At 42.0% G+C, this 20,110-nt stretch overlaps 2 protein-coding genes across 2 annotated transcripts in view; both read left to right on the top strand.

Moving 5' to 3' along the window:
• Window positions 1–16,120, top strand: part of LOC308084073 (eukaryotic translation initiation factor 3 subunit H) — a 54,503-nt gene extending 38,383 nt beyond the window's left edge. The window contains exons 4-8 of the mRNA XM_080426548.1: window positions 275–374; window positions 2,652–2,801; window positions 12,217–12,337; window positions 15,148–15,280; window positions 15,858–16,120. Coding sequence (XP_080282674.1) covers window positions 275–374; window positions 2,652–2,801; window positions 12,217–12,337; window positions 15,148–15,280; window positions 15,858–15,955 — 602 coding nt within the window. The 3' untranslated portion in view covers window positions 15,956–16,120. The remainder of the gene's footprint in view (window positions 1–274; window positions 375–2,651; window positions 2,802–12,216; window positions 12,338–15,147; window positions 15,281–15,857) is intronic.
• Window positions 1–20,110, top strand: part of LOC308084403 (exostosin-1a) — a 173,252-nt gene that overhangs the window by 121,488 nt on the left and 31,654 nt on the right. The gene's annotated exons all lie outside the window — the stretch shown is intronic.

Here is a 20,110-nt window from a genome sequence, read left to right as displayed (position 1 = left end):
GTGTACAACCAATGGCTAAAATATTCTAGCCATATAAACTGAAATAATCTTCATAACAGGGGGGGGAAAAAAAATCCACAGAGGTATTTATATATTATTTTACTTTTCATGACAAAAGTATGGTCTCCAGTGTAGTACTAACGTAAAGCAACCTTAACTACAATTGTAAGATCAACGTGGTGAAAGAAATTAATTAAAAAGCACGGAAGTTACATTGTTTAGTACAATCTTTTTTTTTTGTTAACCACTTTGTCTTTCTCTGTGTCCATCCTAGACCCAATCAAAACTGCCCAAGGCTCCCTGTCCCTCAAGGCCTACAGGCTGACCCCTAAACTTATGGAAATCTGCAAGGAGAAGGACTTTACCCCTGAGGCGTGAGTTGCTAAAGAACAACAGAGTCATGCATTCACTACATGCCAAGGAACTTTATGAAGTGACAAAGGAGTCTGTGTGTGTGTGTATTAATGTGGGTAGCCAGCTCTGTTGGGAGATGGATGATGATGATTTATCAGATCACCTTTGCCCGTCTAATAAACAAAAGTACCATGTTTATGCTCTTTTTGACCCCAAGGCTTAGCCTAATTGCTTTTAAATTGCAGCTAAAAATGAGTGTAATGAGGGCCATTTTCCAAATGGCTCTGAGTAGTCCGCACGCACGCACGCACGCACGCACGCACGCACGCACGCACACACACACACACACACACACACACACACACACACACACACACACACACACACACACACACACACACACACACACACACACACACACACACACACACACACACACACACACACACACACACACACTTGCATACATATTAACCAGATTTTTTTTTTACATTTGACAAATGTAAAAAAAAAAAAAAGTTGAACCAAAAAAATATAAGTTTAAATTTAACCACCCAGTTGTATCAAAAAAAAAATTTACCCTCTTGGTATCACATTTACTTCCTCTCTTTCTTTTCTCACCTGTATCTCCATGGCCAAACGCTCAATTATTGACCCAGTGTGTTTGGCCTGTAGTCAATCCTACTAATTTCTGCAGCTTTTCATTAGTGCCTATGAGTTATTATAGGGCCAGTATGTAGCTGTCAGTGTTCCCAATAAGCCTGTGATATAGAGGGGTCAGTTAAGGGCAGGTAGGGACAATATCGCTACGCAACACCGAACTAGTCTCCATTCCATTATTTCCAGGGCGAACAGGAAATCTGAATATGAATTATCCCCAAGTCATAAAACTTCAAAAGCGCCTCAGGTTTTTCTTTTCTTTTTCATTTTTTTAACATAACTACGTCAGGGAAGGCGGCCTCTTTCATTTGAGTGTATTTGATGTTACATAAGCCCACAGATACGTTTTTTCTTTTTTTTATGAAAGGGAGAGAGATGAGCGGTGAATGGAGCCATCGCTTTGAACTCCCCTCCACATGCACAGGTCTATGGAAGCAGCATTGAATAGCCTCCACTCCAACAGACAATCTGCAGTGTCAAATTAGCCATCCTGAGGAGTCCACTTCACCTATGGCTTTATCCACCAGGGCCCAGCTAGAAAAGATCATGACATTAACTATCCCCACAGTTCCCACTAGGGTTGAGGGATTCTTCAGTCTAGGCCATACTGTCCTCATACTGCCTTCTCCCTGACCTGTCGACTACAGATAGAGCCCTTTAAAATAACTTTATGGGCACTTTGAAGGTAATTCATGGGCAAAATTTGAAAGAAAGGTATATAGACAATTTTTCAGTGAGTATGACCAACGGTGTTTTTATCATTATAGATGATCTTTATAGCACACTATGTTATCCATATTGATTTGGTCCTATAAGCCAATCCCCGCCCCCACTGAAGGCAATATTTCCATTTCTGCAGAAGCTACCTGTCATCTTAAAGTTTGCTTCAGCAGACAGTTTATTTGGAATTCAAAACAACATCCTGCAAAATGACCAACAAGGAGCAACATATACGACGGTCATAAACTTGTTCTATTCTGGCGCAGTGCACCCAACAGATGAATGCAATGAGCCTATTGATCCCATAACAAGCACAACGTATCTAACAAGCCAACATTGGAGCTATACAAAATTTAATTTGCACTTCATGCACTGTGAACTGCAGTGCAAACCTCAAGTGGTGGGGTAAATAAGGCAGTCATTCAGTGTTATTGGATTTACATGAGACATTGTTAAACTTGGAGATCTATTCTGTGTTAACAGCACCATGTCAGATAGAGCCAGCTCAAATAGCGAGAGAGTTGGAGGAAACGTGACCGAGTGCTGATTTGCACACTTAACAGGAGTAAATGAATACATTTGGCTATTTAAGCAGACTTGTTCACCAAGGCAATTAAGTTCATTCTTGGTTGGTCCGTCCTTTGTGGATTGAATGCAAATGTTGTATTTTGTATTTATGTAATCCTTGCTCCCAGTGTAAATCTTGTTTTTTTTTCTTATTGTAACTATGTTGTGCTTTATATATATGTATATGTTTCTGAACATGGTACAGGTCCTAACCTTTTGTTTCTTCTTTTCTCTACTCATTATCCTCTTGTATCTCCCTTATCTCTCTTTCCCTTCCTTTTCTTAATTATTCTCACCTAAATCTCCCCCTCTTGTGCCTTGTTATCCCCTCTTTTCTCTCCCTCCATAAGCCTTAAGAAGGCCAGCATTGGATTTGAGCACATGTTCGAGGAGGTGCCCATCGTGATCAAGAACTCCCATCTCATCAACGTGCTCATGTGGGAGCTGGAGGAGAAGTCGACGGTCGCTGACAAGCACGAACTGCTCAACCTCTCCAGCAGGTCAGAAAGCAGCTCATGCAACAGTGGGTGTAGACAGGAAAGAACTAAAGGGGGGACACGGGTCCCAAAGCCAGTCTTGAACCTGGGACATTGTGGTCAATACATGAACTGGTTGAGCCACTGGTGTCCCAGGTCTTCAAAAACTGTAGGGGACCCTTTTGAATCATCCCAGGTCACCTTTGCTTTGACACCTGTGCTCAGCCCGGACTCTCCCAGTCAACAGTCAAAATCAAACCTATTTGTTATACCCATTTGTTTAATCAATGCCATCATACATTCAATATAAATAACATGCCAATGCAGACACTTTATTTTACCTAGTATGTGACAAATGCCTCATGAAAGGAACGTTTTTAAATGTCACAGTATCACTAAAGGCTGGTTTCATTGCATTGATTGATCACAGGCCTAAATTAAAATTGATTCAATTTTGGGGAAGCAGTTAGGCCACCATACCAGGGCCATAACAGTGTTTATGGTAAATCATTATTTTGTAGTACTTATTGTAAATTATTTTAGTTTGTAAGTTATGAGTCATAGTACATAGTATTATTAAGTACACTTAATAATATTTTTTTTCATGCTTACAAAATATTTTGGTTCTTGTTGCCAGCTACACCTAAATAGGATATATGTAATGTGATTAATCCTCATCCTTGTGACTAATCGTCTGAATCAAGATCGTGTCGCATGAAAATATCAAGGCATGTTAAACAGAAATAAAGAAATTCATGCTGCACTCCTTTATGCCTGGGGGTGGGAGGTAGAATGTGGGAAACGTCATTACTGATCTCCGTGTGGTTGAGCTGCCACGGTATGAAAAACATGGCCTCCTGCACTCAAGTGTGGGTTTTATAGTTGTTTACAAGCACCAGCAACAAATGTATTGTTCTTTTTTTAGATTTATTTTTGGCATTTTATGCTTTATACCAGACAGACACAGCGAGCAGAGAGACGGGAACGGTGAGAGAGAGGGGGGATGAGGGGGTTTGATTTGAACCCATGTCAGTTGCAGGAATAACTAGCTTTTTATGAGACATGCACTGCATTGCACTCCCACACAACTACATTCTTTACATTTATAGGTTGAACTAGTGTTAATGTATCGGTATGTTGATTGATCTAGAAACATGCCACGCAAAAATCATACTAAACAGTGCAATCTTGTAAAAGTTAAATTGTTTACTGTTGATGGTGGCGTGCGCAGCCTTGTTGATATTAGGTCAATACATTCTGAGTCACGGACTGGGGTTTGAGAAAACATGCCTGAGCTCCTGACTAGGAACTGCAATCTTAAAGGCTGTTATACAAAAATGTTCCTAGTAGGAATCCTGAGTTTTAAACTCTGCATCAATGTGCTCATGTCATTTGTTTTACATGGTGGTTTTACATGGCTTCAATTATCGGGAGTTCCGTATCATTCTATCATTAAAACCTGGAAAGCATCTGTCTCATTTTTGATTTTATAGCCGACGTACAAGCTCACATCACACGCTCCAAGCTTGTATATCTGCTATTTTTGTACATTTTAGACAAATCTTGAAAGTGTGAGAACTACTGATTTAGAAGGCATTTGTAGATTCGTCCTCATGGGGTTTAATGGGTTAATATGCATATTCAGGACTCGCCGGTTCTCACCATCAGGAGAATTGATCTGCAGTAATTTATCACGATATAGCTAGCAGCTACTGCTGTGAATGGAGCAACAGATGTGAAGCTGCTAATCTAAAACCTTCCAGTGGGGGTGGGTATGGGAACCTGGCTCTGTATCAACTCCATGTGTCATACATATGTGCTGCCTGCTATGGTGCAAAACGCACCACGCTTCCTTGTGCACTGTGGCGCAGCACAGCGGGGGTTGTTGTGTTTTTGCACTGTTTGTCACTGTCACATTAAACAAGCAACCCGTGAACTAAATGAGGTATCCAGCGTGTAAAGGTATCTATGATGCACATGCCTAGCCATCAGGGCCAGCCCAATCATTTGTTGCAAATTGTCAAATTGACTTAAGGCCAATACCTCACTCAGCCCTATAACATTTTGTTTCATTTTACAAATGACTACAGCGCTTCCAAGTTGAAGCTAAGGCGTCGTTTTTGATGTGACTTGAAAAGGGGGCATGACTGCCAATGAGATGTCTGGCTAGATGAAATTGTTTCTCAAAGTTGTCACATTGCTGCATAGCGCTGCCCTTGGATAGCAGTGTCCATCTCTCTACACCCCCCCCCCCCACCCCCTGTCTCCAGCCCCTCAAAGAAAGCAAAGATAATGGGTTTTATTTAATGTTTTTCCCTTTGTCTCATTTTCCAATCTGCAGCCACATTTGTCAATGTCATTCTCGTAGTGAATGCAGTTCCACTCCAGAAGATGGCATTGTTCTGACCAGAGATGATAATGTTGATGGTGGTGATGGATTGCATGTATGAAAATGTATTTATGTAGCTCTTTTCCAAAGAACAGTTAAAGTGGATTCACTTTTATAATATTATACTATAACCATATTGTTATGTGGTGTGGTCTATACTTTCCAAGCCTCAACGTATATTTTTATTTGGCCAACTTAAATGTTATTCAGTAAAAACTAATGTATCCAAAGGGGATTAACCCTTTTGGTGCATGGTACTTTTGTTCAGGTTCAAATCTGCTGCTGAGACAATCAAACAAAGCTATGGGAAAACAAACAGGAACAGGAAACGGCTATGCCACCTTCTGGAAACACAGATATACCGTTATGCTCAGAGCCTGTTGGCAGTGTTCATGGGTGGGAAGCCAGCAGGGGGGTTGTATCCTTGTTGCTGCACTGGTTACTTCTACTGGTTGGTCATGGCGCCTGGGCAGTGTCTGTTATGCTCTCCTGGTGAAATTCTTTGCGGTCGGGTGAAAAGAAGCAGCTGGCGACTCTGTATCAGGGGAGGCATGTGGTTATCTACACCCTCCCCAGGCCAACACTGAGGGTTGGCAGCAACAGGGACCGTAGTACAGAATGGGAATTGACAAAGAAATTGGGTTATTCAAAATAAAATAAAAAACTGACATCCGTAGAGCCTCGCGCTCTTTAGTGGGGCAAAAATGAAATTCATATATTCATATTCACTGAATTGACACAAAATTGTATTATGTAATATTGCGACTTTTTATACTGCAAACTTTTTAGTGAAATCAGTCTGGTTCATCCTGCAATGCACCTGTTGTTAGACTATGAGATATCTTTCTGGACAGTGGGTGGCACTAGAGGAAAGGTCATGGGGTCACTCATCCTCCAGTTAATAGAATAATGAAGGCGGACAAAGTCATATTCAAATGTATGCAGTTAGTGCAAGTATAATAAGCATACTGTACTAGTCCACACCCCAGCGACCCCTGCACGCCATGGGAATTGTTTTCCCCCTAACGGCAAGACCACTAGCATTATTGACATTGATTCAAGAATGTATTAACATATTCGAAATAAACATGACTAAACTAAAACTAGAATGCTTCTTCAAACCCGTAATTTAAAATAGCAGAGTTCGTTACACTTACTTTTGTAATTGGATAGCCATTAATTAGGGCTGTGACTTCAGCAATGTTTCTAACTAACTAACTAACAAGATGACTAACAAAGAGGGCAGTGGTTAAGACTGCTGGGAGAGATATTTAAACTAAAGCAGCAAAGTAGGGGTTGTGAAACATTTTTAGCCTGAGATCCAAATGAAATATTGTTTCACACCCAGAGACCCAGGCTTATGAAAACATACTGTATTATTCCCAGCAGAAACGGGCCAGTGACCCATTTTGAGTCTGTGCCCATCTTTTTAAGAAAGGCTGCATTATGCTAAAACGGTAACCGTAAGCTTGGCAGTCAACTTAACATAATTTCCTTGGCAGCTGGGTAAAACAATATTTGATGCCCTCTATACTAATTTCCTTCTACTAATTATCGACCCTCTCCTGGCCACTGATCAATACAGTCGAAGCCATTTCCTCTATTGTCCTGTATGGCAGAGGAACGCCTAGACCCTGCCACGACATGCATGTGCATGCTGCTGTTGAACCTGGCCTTAAAACGGAATCACTGATGATAGGAAATCCCTTGATGCACTTTGATTTCTAATTCACGATTGATCGGGCGGCTGGCTGACCTTTCTGAATAATTTAACCTTTTCATTGTATGATTTGATGCATAATTCAGCTTGCAGTTCCTTTCACGCCACATCTAAACGGAAATCTCTTCCTTTTTTATTACAGCAAATGGCATTAAGAGCCATGGTTGCAGAAGGACCGTAGGAGCAGTGATAGGAAATGACTGCAAATCAATGCCAGACACTGTGCTTGGACGTGTTGTGTGCTCTCTGAAAATACATGTAGGGCTTGTGTTTCATAACTGTCTCTGGTTCACACTCCCATCCAAAGGTGTCTGTGCTCTTTCCTGTTTCCACATCTGAGTCACTACAGTGGTATATGTATAGGCGTTATATTTTAGGAAATAGTTTTTCTGGCAACGCATCTCTCCCCATCCATGCTCTTGGCTCATTTTCAAAAATCTGAAGCGCTCATGGTTCTCTTTAGACCGTACACTACCCTCACTGTTGTTTACACCCAGTCAGTTCCTTCTGATCTGGAGAGTGTGTGTGTGTGCGCGCACACACACACACACACACACACACACACACACACACACACACACACACACACACACACACACACACACACACACACACACACACACCCCCCTAAGTATGGTGAGCATTTACACAAGCTTGGTGTTGGAGGCTGTGTGACCCTTTGCACCTTGAGGGTGAAAATCATCACATGCCGGTATCACTGTTCACACAGTATTTGATTGATTGTGTTCAGTACTCTGGCTCTTTGTTGAGCATCAGCCCGTAGTATTGTTGGTAACACAGAGCAGCAATGTGTGAACACAGTGTGATTCATCACACTCGAGTCTCATTTATCTGTATTGCCGTCTGTGTAAAACAATGGAAGATGCCCAAATTAGGCTTCCGTAATTAATCAAAATAGCACACAATTCACAATGTGCAATATATCAACAGTGCAAAATGATGCAGTATTTGATCAAAGGGAAATGAATTCCACAATGTGGTATGACAGGGTGTTGATCCCTCATGATAAATTGAATCTCGTGGTTGAAGAGCATATTCATATTAATTCTCAGTCTACACCAATCATAAATACTGATACCAGTTTAACCATGCAGTCCTTTATCCTGGCTGTTATTGGAATTGCAATTTGCAGGGGGGGGGGGGGGGGATTTGTTTTCACCCTTATGAGTCCCTTGTTGAAAATACTTGTTAACCCGTTAAGACCTGAGGCCTATTCTGAAAATGTCTTCTAAATCCTAACGGTTTTCTGAAAAACGTATGTTATATGTCAGTGGTTCTCAAACGTTTTCATGTCAAGGATCATGTATTTGGCCACGGACCCCCATCTCAAAATATTTAGTTCCAGGGACCCTCAGAAGCAAAGATTTGAGTTAGGAGTGTTCGTAATTATGTTTATTTTTTGGTTACGGCATTTTATTTAACTGGGTGTATATAAAAAAAAAAAAAACAATTGCAGGAAGATATAATATACGTAATGCAAATATAAAATGTAATATGAACAACTTGCAATAAAAGTATAAAAAAAGAATGTTCGCTTAAAAAAAAAATATATCTCTCGCTCTCGCTCTTTCTCTCTCTCTCTGCTTGTACATCTGATATTTTTGAATTGCCAAAGAAATCTAAAATGACACAGATGCTTTCCCGGTTTTAATGGGTTAAATGAAACATAAGTGCCAGATGTTTTCAAAGATTCGGCGCGGTCTAATCTGCAGATGAAATGTTTTTCTTTGCATATATTAATGCGTTTTCAATGCAGTAAATGTCAAGGAAGCATTTTAATGAATGAGACCCAAAGTTTTAAATCGGCATCTTTCCAGTGTGAGAAGCACAGTGTGCGTTAAATGTGTGGGTGGACACAGGAGGAAAGTATTCTGGTAGGATTTGGTCCTTGGCCAAAATGCAATGTTGCAGAAGAAGGGGCCTTAAACCCCTGGAATATCATGAGAAGAAGCAGGGTTTTACCATAGCTTTCGGAGTGGCTTAGGGGGTTAACTTGTCAAGGGTTGTATTGTATGTGCTGATATGACTAGTCACAGCACACTATTCAAGGTCGGAGTGAAATGCTACTGAAAACTGCTGTTTGAGTTTATCTAACTGCCAAAATTTGAGAAAATATGTGAAATATTTTACGGTCACATAATCAGTCTTCGAGTGGCCTTGGTACAATGGGAAGTGCAACTGTGCACTGATGTGATTTAGGTGTTAACAGTAATGTTGGAGCATAGTTGATGGTGACAAGGAACCAGAGCTGAATGTCAGTGTTCTTCAGTGCTGGGGGCTGTGCGCCTGCAACCCACACAAAAAAAAGCAGTGAGCACTGGAATCTGAACATTTGTAGGAATATTTCATCAATCACATTCAGGACACACACACACATATATACACAATCGCACACACTTGCTGTGCGTGTGCCAGATGAGAATATGGGTGAGGATGTTTATCGGGGAGCAAGCGCTGCAGTGTGAAAATGTTGTGGTGAAATGTCAGGATGAGTTCATCAGTAATTGCCTGAGCCAGACACAAAGTTACGATGCGTACATGTACGTAGTCTATCGGCTTGCTCTGCGTGTGCACGCCTGCAAGCACTTGGTGGGCCTGTTTTGTAGAGTGTCTTCTTTACGTGTATTAAATGTGATGAGAATGTTAATGGTTGAAAGTGTCAGCTGGCAGCCCAGCTGTGATGATGATGCCAAATGTGTATTGGTGCATTTGCAGATGTATGCATGCTTCGTTCTCTCTGTGTGTCTGTATGAATGTGCTTATATGCTATTTCTATGTGGGTGCCTGACTGTCTGTGCACTGTGCCTGTGTGCATTGTGGAAGTTTCCTGTGTTCTCATTGTACATGTTGGCCATTTAGCCAACCACTACTTTCCACAACTAAACATTCTGAAAATATTAGTCGTTAAATTCATATCCATTATTAATGTTTCAAGGAAGCGGTAGAAAATAACTGCAAAGTTCAAAGTCACAGTTCCAAGAAACGTTGGGCGTTTAGCCAACCACACTATTTTCCACAACTAAAAATGTAGGAAATATTACAGTGTCGTTAAATTCACATCCATTATTAATGTTTCAAGCAAGTGCTCGAAAACATCTGCGAAGTTCAAGTCACAGTACCTTGTAAACACAACATGCACGCACATAGGTCAGTAGTACAGGATTGTATGGATCAGCCTATATGGCCTGTAGGCCATAACAGGGGGTCCTCTCTCATCAGTTGTGTGTTAATAGTAGTGAATAGCATGAAGCAAGAAAATAAATGGATACCATAATAGAGGCAGCGTGTGATATTGTGTGTGCATTAGGGCATTAACAGAATAATCGAGGAGCCTGACGTCGACTGGCATTCCTTGAGTCGAGTCGTCAATGCCATTGGCCAAAAAACAATGTTATATTTTATATAATCAAATCAATTAATCGAATATTCGAATACTTATAGGTCGAATAAGTCGAAGGCTAAAAATCACTATTCGTGAATGCCCTAGTGTGCATGTGCCTGAGAGTATGTCTGCATGCGCGCTTCAGGCTACTGGGATTTTCACGCTCGACCATCTCTAGGTTTTGCAGAGAATGGTGTGAGAAAGAGAAAATATCTAGTGAGCACCAGTTCTGTGGGCAAAAATGCCTTGTTGATAGGTCAGGGGACGATTGGCCAGGCTGGTTCGAGCTGATAGAAAGGCAACAGTAACTGAAATAACCACTCGAAAAGCATATTCTGAGCACATAATAAATATACAGTATGTGTATGGGTGTATATACAGTATGTATAATGTGTCTGTCTATATATATATATATATATTTTTTTTTTATTATTCTTAATTACACACGCATACAGAGTGCCCTCTCATTGAACATTATGGGCTCGAGTGCTGGTCCTGAACCCCAGGGAGGAGGTTTGAGTTGCAGACCCCTTACAGATCTAAGATGCCAGTATCAGTGATTTTTAATTTGAAACCACTATCGAAAGGGAGCCAGTGGATAGAGCACAGGAGAGAGGGGATTTAGGTTTGAAGACAACCTAGGCTGTATTGTTCAGGTGATTGAAAGAGGCTGAAGAGGGTACTTAGGGAGTCCACACGGTAAGAAATTACAGCAGTCCACATGGTTGATAGCTAAACCTTGAACAAGGAGCTTGGCAGAATCCCTGTTGCGGGAGGGATTACACGGACGATAGAGTAGAAAAGCACAGCAAGCATCAGGTTGTGGATGCAATATTGGCCTCACATGATGGTTGATTGTTTAGGATCACACTGATACTCTTGTCAGTCTGGGGGCAGGAGTCTGTGTGGTATTTGTCAGCAGTGATGGAGAGATCCTTTCGGAGGGCAAGATTTGCAAAGAAAGAGCCGCTCAGCCTTGACAAGGTTGACAACAATTTTAGTCGGTGGGCACAGACAATCTAACCCGAGATGTCAGCGGCTGGGCAAAGTGGAAATACACACATCAACTTGTGTGTCAGAGGAAGGAGAGGAAGATGTCAGAAAAGCAGTAGGTGGGAAGGATGTGGCATGTGATGACAGAACCAAGAGATTGAGTGTGGAGAGATAAGAGGAAGGAACCCAGGACCAAGCTCTGGGGAACCCCAGAGGCGAGGGCATTATGGATACACAGGGTATCTGATAATCTGAATGTTAATGTCAGGTTGGAGGGAAACGCAGAGAGTGCAGGCCAGTACTCTACAGTCAGGACCGCAGTACTGTAGGTGAGAGAATCGGTGTCTGTTAGTGCAGTGGAGTGTCAGCATGGCTAAGAATTTGTGAGGTAAACACTATGCTGTATAGGGAAAACATTTTAACCCAAACTAGTGAAAATAGCTGATCTACAAGCTCACAACGCGTTGTTCTGGTTTCATTTTACACTCAAGAGTTAAAGATCTATAAGGGTCCATTGTTACCATCATTTAGCTGGGGACCACCTGGAACCCCCTCAAGTACCACTGGTGGTCCCCGGACCACTGGTTGAGAACCACCACTGGTATAGGGCACCTTGAAACCAGACTGGTGTGGTCCAACGGGCTGTTCTGTGTGCAGTATTGAGAAAGTTTCGTCTTCAAATGGATCAAGGGTTGGTTGCCTGGAAAGAGGAATAACTCTATGCGACTTGAAGGCAGATGATGTGCAGCCAAATGTCAGGGAGGAATTGATGTTGCCAGTCAGGGCCTGTGAATCACATCGGCTGCCACAAATGTTGTGCTGTGATGATGACATTTTGTCGGCCTTCACTTTAAAAAGGCGTTTAAAAAAAATCTGTGTCCCTGAAAGGAGCAGTGACATAAATGTGTGAATGACATGCTTGTGTTTTCCACAGCAACCACCTGGAGAAGAGCCTGCAGCTGCTGATGGACAGGGTGGATGACATGAGCCAGGACATTGTCAAATACAACACCTACAGCCGCAACTGCAGCAAGCAGCAACAGCAGAAACACCAGGTAACGAACACTCGCGCGCACACGCACACACCATACACAGCTATCACACCATTTCATCGACTAAAACAACCCTAACCCGAAAAATTATCGTTGACTACCTTTTTTCACTGACGAGAACAACATAAAAACAAAATAAAAACCAAGCTACGATGACTAAAACTAAGACTAAATATATTGACAATTTTGTCAACAAATAAGAAAGAAAATAGCAGATCTACAAGCTCACAGCATGCAACCAAGTGTAAAATCAGCCATTACATTTTAGTCGACTAAATGAACTGTAGATTTGGTCGAATATAATCTTATGATTATCTTATTTAGTCGACTAAAACTAGACAGAAGCTAAAACATTTCAGATTACTAAAATATTACTAAAACGAAATGGAATTTTATTCAAAAGAATAATACACATTCACTTGAAATGTGTCTCTCTCGCTCTCACACACATACATACATACACACACCGCCTAGCCTACATCTTCACCTTCAGCCAACAATGAAGAACATGAGGAAGCGCAGACCCAGGCCTTTCAAAACTCATCTTTGACTACATTCACGCTGTTAACAGTGAGATAAATCAACCATGATCATATCAGCCTGAACTGTTCCCTCACCTGAGTGGGATCGCTGACGTCTGCCTTCCTCAGACCTGCATGGGTCCAAACGTGGGCGTACCTTTTCTTTTCTCCTGCACCTGTTTATTTTCCCTATCAAAGCACATGTCACTTTCCCTTTCATTCTGAGAATATGTTCATTTAATACACTATTGCTAAAGGAATCATTTGTTGAATGGACTAAATTCAAGTTCAACACTGCAGTTGTTCAGGACATCTACCACTGCTGCTTAGATACAGCCAAGGGCATAAAAACAGATCATGGATGCAAGTTTTTCAATAAGCAGTTTTTCTTTTTTATCGTTTCAATTGAGGAGGAAAATTCCACCGGTCCACTCGTTTCTAGATCCAGTGAGATACACCACCTGCAGCTAAAAGCAGTCAACAGGAGTAAAGTACCTTGTACCTCTGTTCACACTTACATAAAAGTCACACAATTGTAGACTGTTGTACAGACAAAAGAAACTTTTGCAGAGTCACATAGTGATGCATCATATACATAGACCTCCACCTATACATTACATATTTTGACATGCTAAAGTCAACCGGTCAGACATTTCTCAAGATATGTGAGCTAAAGTCACGCACGCAGTGATTTCATGCATTTATAGTTGGATTTACAGGTGACTAGTGCAGTGCGTGTTTAGGGTGTTGCAATTTAGAGCGTGTGCCGTTTCAAATGGGCCGATCTTTTGGTTCCTAGTATTGCTGCTTGCTGTGTTGTTGGGGGCATGCCTGTTCGGAGCGCATTGTCATTCAGAACCTGTGCCCATTCGGAGTGGCCCGATGTGGCCCCCTCATTTGCTGTTAGAAGCGTTATCGAGAACCAGTGTGGCTGCTTGCAGTGATCCCGAGAATTGTTCTTCTGATTGACTTCAAACTCGACACTGCAGTCCCCTGGGCCCTCAGAAATACACCTGCCACGTGTGAAATATATCAGATGAACTATTCCCAAGATAGTAAGGACAGACAGAAATACAGTACATTGAACCCTTGAATTTATAGATGGACAAGTGCAGTGCCTAATCAGGGCAAGGCCGTCCGGAGCAGGCCGGTTCTGGAGAACCACTCGACCGCACTTCTTTGCGTCCTCAGCAATACGCCCACCAAGTGTGAAGTTGATCGTATGAGTGATAGATGATGTCTGTTTTTTGTGCCAAACCAATTATTACTTTTTGGAGTGCAAATATCTCTTCACTTTCCCCCCCTCCTTTTCATTGTTGTTTTTGTTCAGTTGGTCGGTTGGTTTGTTTGCTTCTAAAATTTGCATACAATTAAGTATTTTCGTTCCAATTATGCGTGGTCATGCTTTTCTGCACCGGCAGGCAAAACTCAAGAGGAGGGGAGAAAAAAAAAGTCATCTGTGCAAAGTCTGCTTTGTGCTTTTTGTTGTGTAGTGTTCCCTTCTGCACTTTTTTGTGAGCTTCAGTCAGCCATACAGGTGCGTCGTGGGAGACGTAGTTGAAAGCATTAAAGCAACTCATCTGCTTTTCTCCTCGCCTGCCACCGCCTCCCCTTTACGCCAGGCGGTGTCTGTCTGTCCTCCACCTTTTCAAATTAACAAGGCTTTTAGTTCCTCCAGGGACCTGGCACCTCACTGATTTACCCACTGTCAGCCCTCCACAAATCACTCCATCTCTGTCAGCATTTATAACTCTCTCTCTCTCCCTCCCTCTCTCTCTCTCTCTCCCCCTCCCTCTCTCCCCATTTCTCCCTTGCCATTTTCCTTCACATCTTTCTCTTCTATTTCCAACTTTTACACGTCTGCTGGTCCTCACCCTTTCCCTCTCACTCCACCCTCGCTACACTGCTTATTTTTCTGTTCCTCCTTCCCACTCTTCCTCTCGTTTCTGTCCATCTCGCACCCGCATTTTCCATTATCTCTTTCCCCACAACTATATTTATCTCCGCCTGCCTCCTTTCCTGTTCTTCTCTTTTAACCCTCACCGCTACACTTTCACTCCACCGCTTCCCTTTTTCTCTCTTACTCTCTTCTCTTCCCTTCCCCTCTCCTCCCTCCTCTCCGTCAATTTTGTTTGCTTCTCATAATCTCTCCCGTCCCCGTTCTGCGTCTTTCCTCGTCTCCCGTGAATTTTGCCTTGTCATTGTTCCTCCTCCTTTCACCCTACACCCCGCCCTCCTCTCGTCACTTTATATTCATCTGCCCCCCCCACCTGCATCTGTTCCCTGTTACAGTACCTCCAGAGGAGACAGCAGGAGAATACCCAGAGGCAGACCAGAGGAGAGCCCGCGCTGCCCGAAGAGGACATCAACAAGATGTTCAAGCCTGCTCAGCCCCCACCACGCATGGACACCCTGCTTATTGCAGGTACACACACACACACACACACACACACACACACACACACACACACACACACACACACACACACACACACACACACACACACACACACACACAGGCCCTTCACACTTCGTGATGTGCCCATCAGTTACTCCCACAGCGCTTATCTGCCGCATCCTATATGTCACACACACACACACACACACACACACACACACACACACACACACACACACTCACAATCTCCATGCATGGATAGACGGTGATCTACATCGCAGGTAGCCAGCTTCCCACCCTCCAAACTCCATCAGCTGCCTCTGCTCCCCACGCAGGAGCTCGGGTTTTGTTCTGTAATTATCTCAGCCATTATCTTAAAATTACATTAATCTAGAGTTTATTGACTCAATCTCCAAGTCAGCCCCCTGCTGTCTCTCAGCGCATGGCTTTCTGCTACACGTTGACATTCTTCCACATTTTTCCCGGTTTCCCACTAATTTGATATGTTGTCGTTCTGTTTCTCCTCCCACGTGTGTGTGTGTGTGTGTGTGTGTGTGTGTGTGTGTGTGTGTGTGTGTGTGCGTGCGCATGCATCCTCCAACAGGGCAAATTAACAATTACTGCCAGAATGTCAAGGAATTCACCTCCCAGAACCTTGGGAAGTTGTTCATGGCAGAGGCTCTTCAAGGCCACAACAGCTAGAGGACCTCGGCCCCGGTGACTGGTGGAGTGCTGCTCTGGGAATTTGTTTTCTAAATAGATATTCGTTATTTCGACTCTTGAGTTCCATTCCAAATTCTAAAGAAAATTTGTGTGCATCATTTGATTTTTAGTTAACATAAATAAAACATTTGCACCTCCACATTTCCACTGGCTCCTTGGGTTTTCTTTAGCATGATTATAATCAATTTCTGCATCAACACAGTCAGTGAGGGATATTAAATGCCAACTTCCACTTCACATTTGACTGTACTGGAACAAAATGATTAACTAGTGCATGAATCTAATAGATAATAAAAAAATCCACAATATCAACACAACTAAATAAAATAAACTCAATTTCTATGTTGATTCTCATTATCTTGTGTGTGGAAATATATTTTTTACTGCCATGTAATTTAGCCTATCTTTGGTTTCATACATTTATCTGCGCAGGGTTCAAACATCAAGGAGTAAACACCAATTATATTTAATTTGTTGAACTGCAACATTTCCTCTAATTTGAATGATTTCCTTGTGAACGGTAGTGTTATAAAATACATGGTAAAGTTTGAGCAATAAATGGTTAAGCCCCCGCAGAATAAAGACAAACTGGTGTGGTGGTTCTCCCTTTGCTAATTGAAATTACTTTATGCACCTGAATGTGAAATTATTTAAATGTATTTTTGCCTTTTCATTGTCTGTGTATGTCTACTGTTCTTTAACCTGCAGTCATTTGTTCCCTTGTGTGACAAAGGGAGCAAGGCAAACCTTTAAAACTAGAAGCTAATAAATGCTTCATGCCTTCCAAATTGCCTAAGATGTGAAATTGAATTTCCCCTCACAAAACCAGCAGTAACAACAATAATATGAACTAATGACCCATTGGATGTATACATTTATAAATGTAGAAAAAACGAATAACCCAGTCGGTTGATTTAATGGTCATTGTTAATGTTTATGGGATGTAATCATAATATATGGGTAGCTCAGTTGGTACAGCACTCTCCTTTGGACCACAAGGTTCTGGGTTCAATCCCAGGCACCGGCAACTCGGTAATAAGTGTATGAGTAGCACGGCTTTGGTAACTGAGATGTGCGCTAGGTACTGGGAAGTGGGAACTGATGGTAGTGGGCATGGCACTCCACCTCAGCAATCCGTCTTCCAGGGTTCTGGCACGTTGTAAAGGGAATAGATGCCCTCGTTGCTCTGCTAATACCGACAATAAGCCCCTCTGACCTCACGTATGTCCACTGGTTAAGGTCCCTGTGACCTCCTGTCTGTCACATCCTTGTGAACACAATATCTCAGTAATCCCTTGAGGAAATTGATGACATTTGGCACAAATGTCTGCTTGGACTCAAGGATGAACTGATTAGAAGTAGTTGGTCAAAGGTCAAGGTCACTGACCGTATGCACAAAATAAATCAAATTATGCGGCTGCCGGCCACAGCCTTGGCCAGAGGTATTATGTTTATGGATCGTACGTACGTACGTACGTACATCTGTCTGTGCCAACCTTGTCAACGTGATATCTCAAGAATGCTTTGCAGCGATTTCATGACATTTGGCACAATTGTCCACTTGGGCTCAAGGATGAACTGATTAGAAGTGGGGTTAAAGGTCACTTTGACTGTCCTTGCATAGTATCAGAAGATGTTGCATTGCAACAGTGGTCTACTGAATTGCATTGCATTGAATTATATTATTATTTGAAGGTTTCTTTATTGTTAAATCTTCTGTAAAGGTATATAAGCTACTGCATACATTGGCTACAATCTGGTGTACTGTCAGAAGTTGCACAGATTTGTACTCTCAACTTTGGCAATCTAACTGCTTCCTGTTTGCAACCTGAGCAACCCAAAACTACAGAGACCTTTCCAGCTGCGGCAGCTGCTGGCGCAGGGATTCTCAAACTTTTTTGACCCAGGGCACCCCTATAAATATTTTTTTCATCCGAGGCACCCCTACTTTATATCATAATTTTCACTCCCAGCATCTTATATTTATGCCATATTTTACTATTACATTTAGCATAACAGTATGATATAAAAAAAAATCCAAATGATTGAAGTTTTTGTTATTGTTAATTATTATAAGATGATGACCAGTGGTGGAAGAAGTACTCAGATATTTTACTTAAGTAAAAGTAGCAATACCACAATATAAAAATTGTTACTTGAGTAAAATTACAAAAGTATTGGCATAAAAATATACTTAAAGTACCTAAAGTAAAAGTACAAAAATGTTTGAAAATAGCAGATCTACAAGCTCACAACACGTCACGATGCAGTAATAAAGTAATAAAAACAAGTTCTCCTCCAAGCAACTCCATATAAGGGGAAACATAATATAATTTGCATTTGCCATTTATTCTCCCAGAGATATGTAGTGAGGAAAACTCACTAGAACTGACTGAAAATAACTTTGAACTGCACGTTTAAGATTATATTAAATAATTTGTATTAAATAATTATATAAATGTCTAAATAAATTCCAAATATGATATGTTCGCGGCACCCTTGGACTGCCGTCACGGCACCCCAGGGTGCCGCGGGACCCACTTTGAGAAGCCCTCTGTATAGATACTATAGGCAGCAAAGCTGCCTATATACAGTAGCATAGTTTTACTGAGGTTAAGGTTGGCTTTAGGCATGGTTTTACTGAGATTAGGTTTAGGCATGGTTTTACTGGGGTTAGGTTTAGGCATAGTTTAACTGACAGCCACCGGCAGCTGCTGGTGCCTCCTAAACCTAACCCTAACCTCAGTAAAACTATGCCTAAACCTAACCCTAACCTCAGTTAACCCTAACCTCAGTTACTGAGGTTAAGGTTGGCTTTAGGCATGGTTTTACTGAGATTAACCTAACCCTAACCTCAGTTAACCCTAACCTCAGTTACTGAGGTTAAGGTTGGCTTTAGGCATGGTTTTACTGAGATTAGGTTTAGGCATGGTTTTACTGGGGTTAGGTTTAGGCATAGTTTAACTGACAGCCACCGGCAGCTGCTGGTGCCTCCTAAACCTAACCCTAACCTCAGTAAAACTATGCCTAAACCTAACCCTAACCTCAGTAAAACTATGCTATATAGGCAATCTGCCTATATAGGCAACGAAGCTTCGCTGTCTATATAGGGCCGCCAGCTGCCGTGGCTTAGGAAACAGTGCCGTGGCAGCTACCGCTGCCAGAAAATGCACACAGTGTAGGACATAATATGTTTTGAGACATGTATTGATGGTTGTTTATTGTACTGGAAGGAACCGAAAAAAACGCACCAACATCTCTTGTTCTACATCTCCCTACCAGAGATATGACTGATTATATAATTTAATTTGACTGAAATGTATTCAGATCTTGATTGTGACCTTGACCCCCTCTCTTTGGTGCAGCCTAGTGATAATAAATCCCACCAAGTTTCATGAAAATCCAGCTACCCGTTCTCTATTTATTTTGCTCATACCACCCTTACTGGACCGATTATAATACCCTGCCATGCATGCATGTGGGCAGGATAAAAAGTGGATTGGAACTTTGGAAGGAAGAGTCAAATGGGGATTCACAGTAAGGACAGCGCTAGTGGATGTCTCTACCACACCAGGTTGCTCAATTGACCATGAGATGACTGAGTCTGTGAAAATGAGACTCATGCCCTCGAATTCCAAAGTCAGAATCTTTCATCCCTGGACAGTGTACGGAAGTAGTCTGCAGCGTGCTGCGCAACACTCAGTTAAACCTTCAACCTCTCCCTTGAAAGTGATTCCAACCACTCCCAATGATCTTTTATCACTTTCTCCTCAGCATTGCAAAGATGATCCTAAACTGTGTGTTTGAGCAGAGCATGGGAGCTGAACGGGGGCTCAGCTGTGTAAACAACTGGGCATTTTCTACGCTGCAACTGCAATAGACCATATTCACACGGCGGCCATGTTTCTATGAAGTCAATGAAAGTTGCCACCCCGGGTGGCGGCACTTTCAATGTTAAATTCCAATATGGCCGCCGTGTGAATATGGTCTATTGGAGGCAATACTTAATTAGGATTATGGGATTTGTTTCTGCACCTTCTGATTCCTGAGGAGGTAGGGAGATGTCAGAAGGATAGGAGTTTGGTCTCATTGAATCTGTGAGTGCGGCTCGCATAGCCATGACCTCACATGTAA

The sequence above is a fragment of the Gymnoscopelus braueri genome (genome assembly GCF_963280865.1).
Source record: "Gymnoscopelus braueri genome assembly, chromosome: 4".
NCBI classification, from domain to species: Eukaryota; Metazoa; Chordata; class Actinopteri; order Myctophiformes; family Myctophidae; genus Gymnoscopelus; species Gymnoscopelus braueri.
This window is presented reverse-complemented; position numbering and strand designations above follow the sequence as displayed.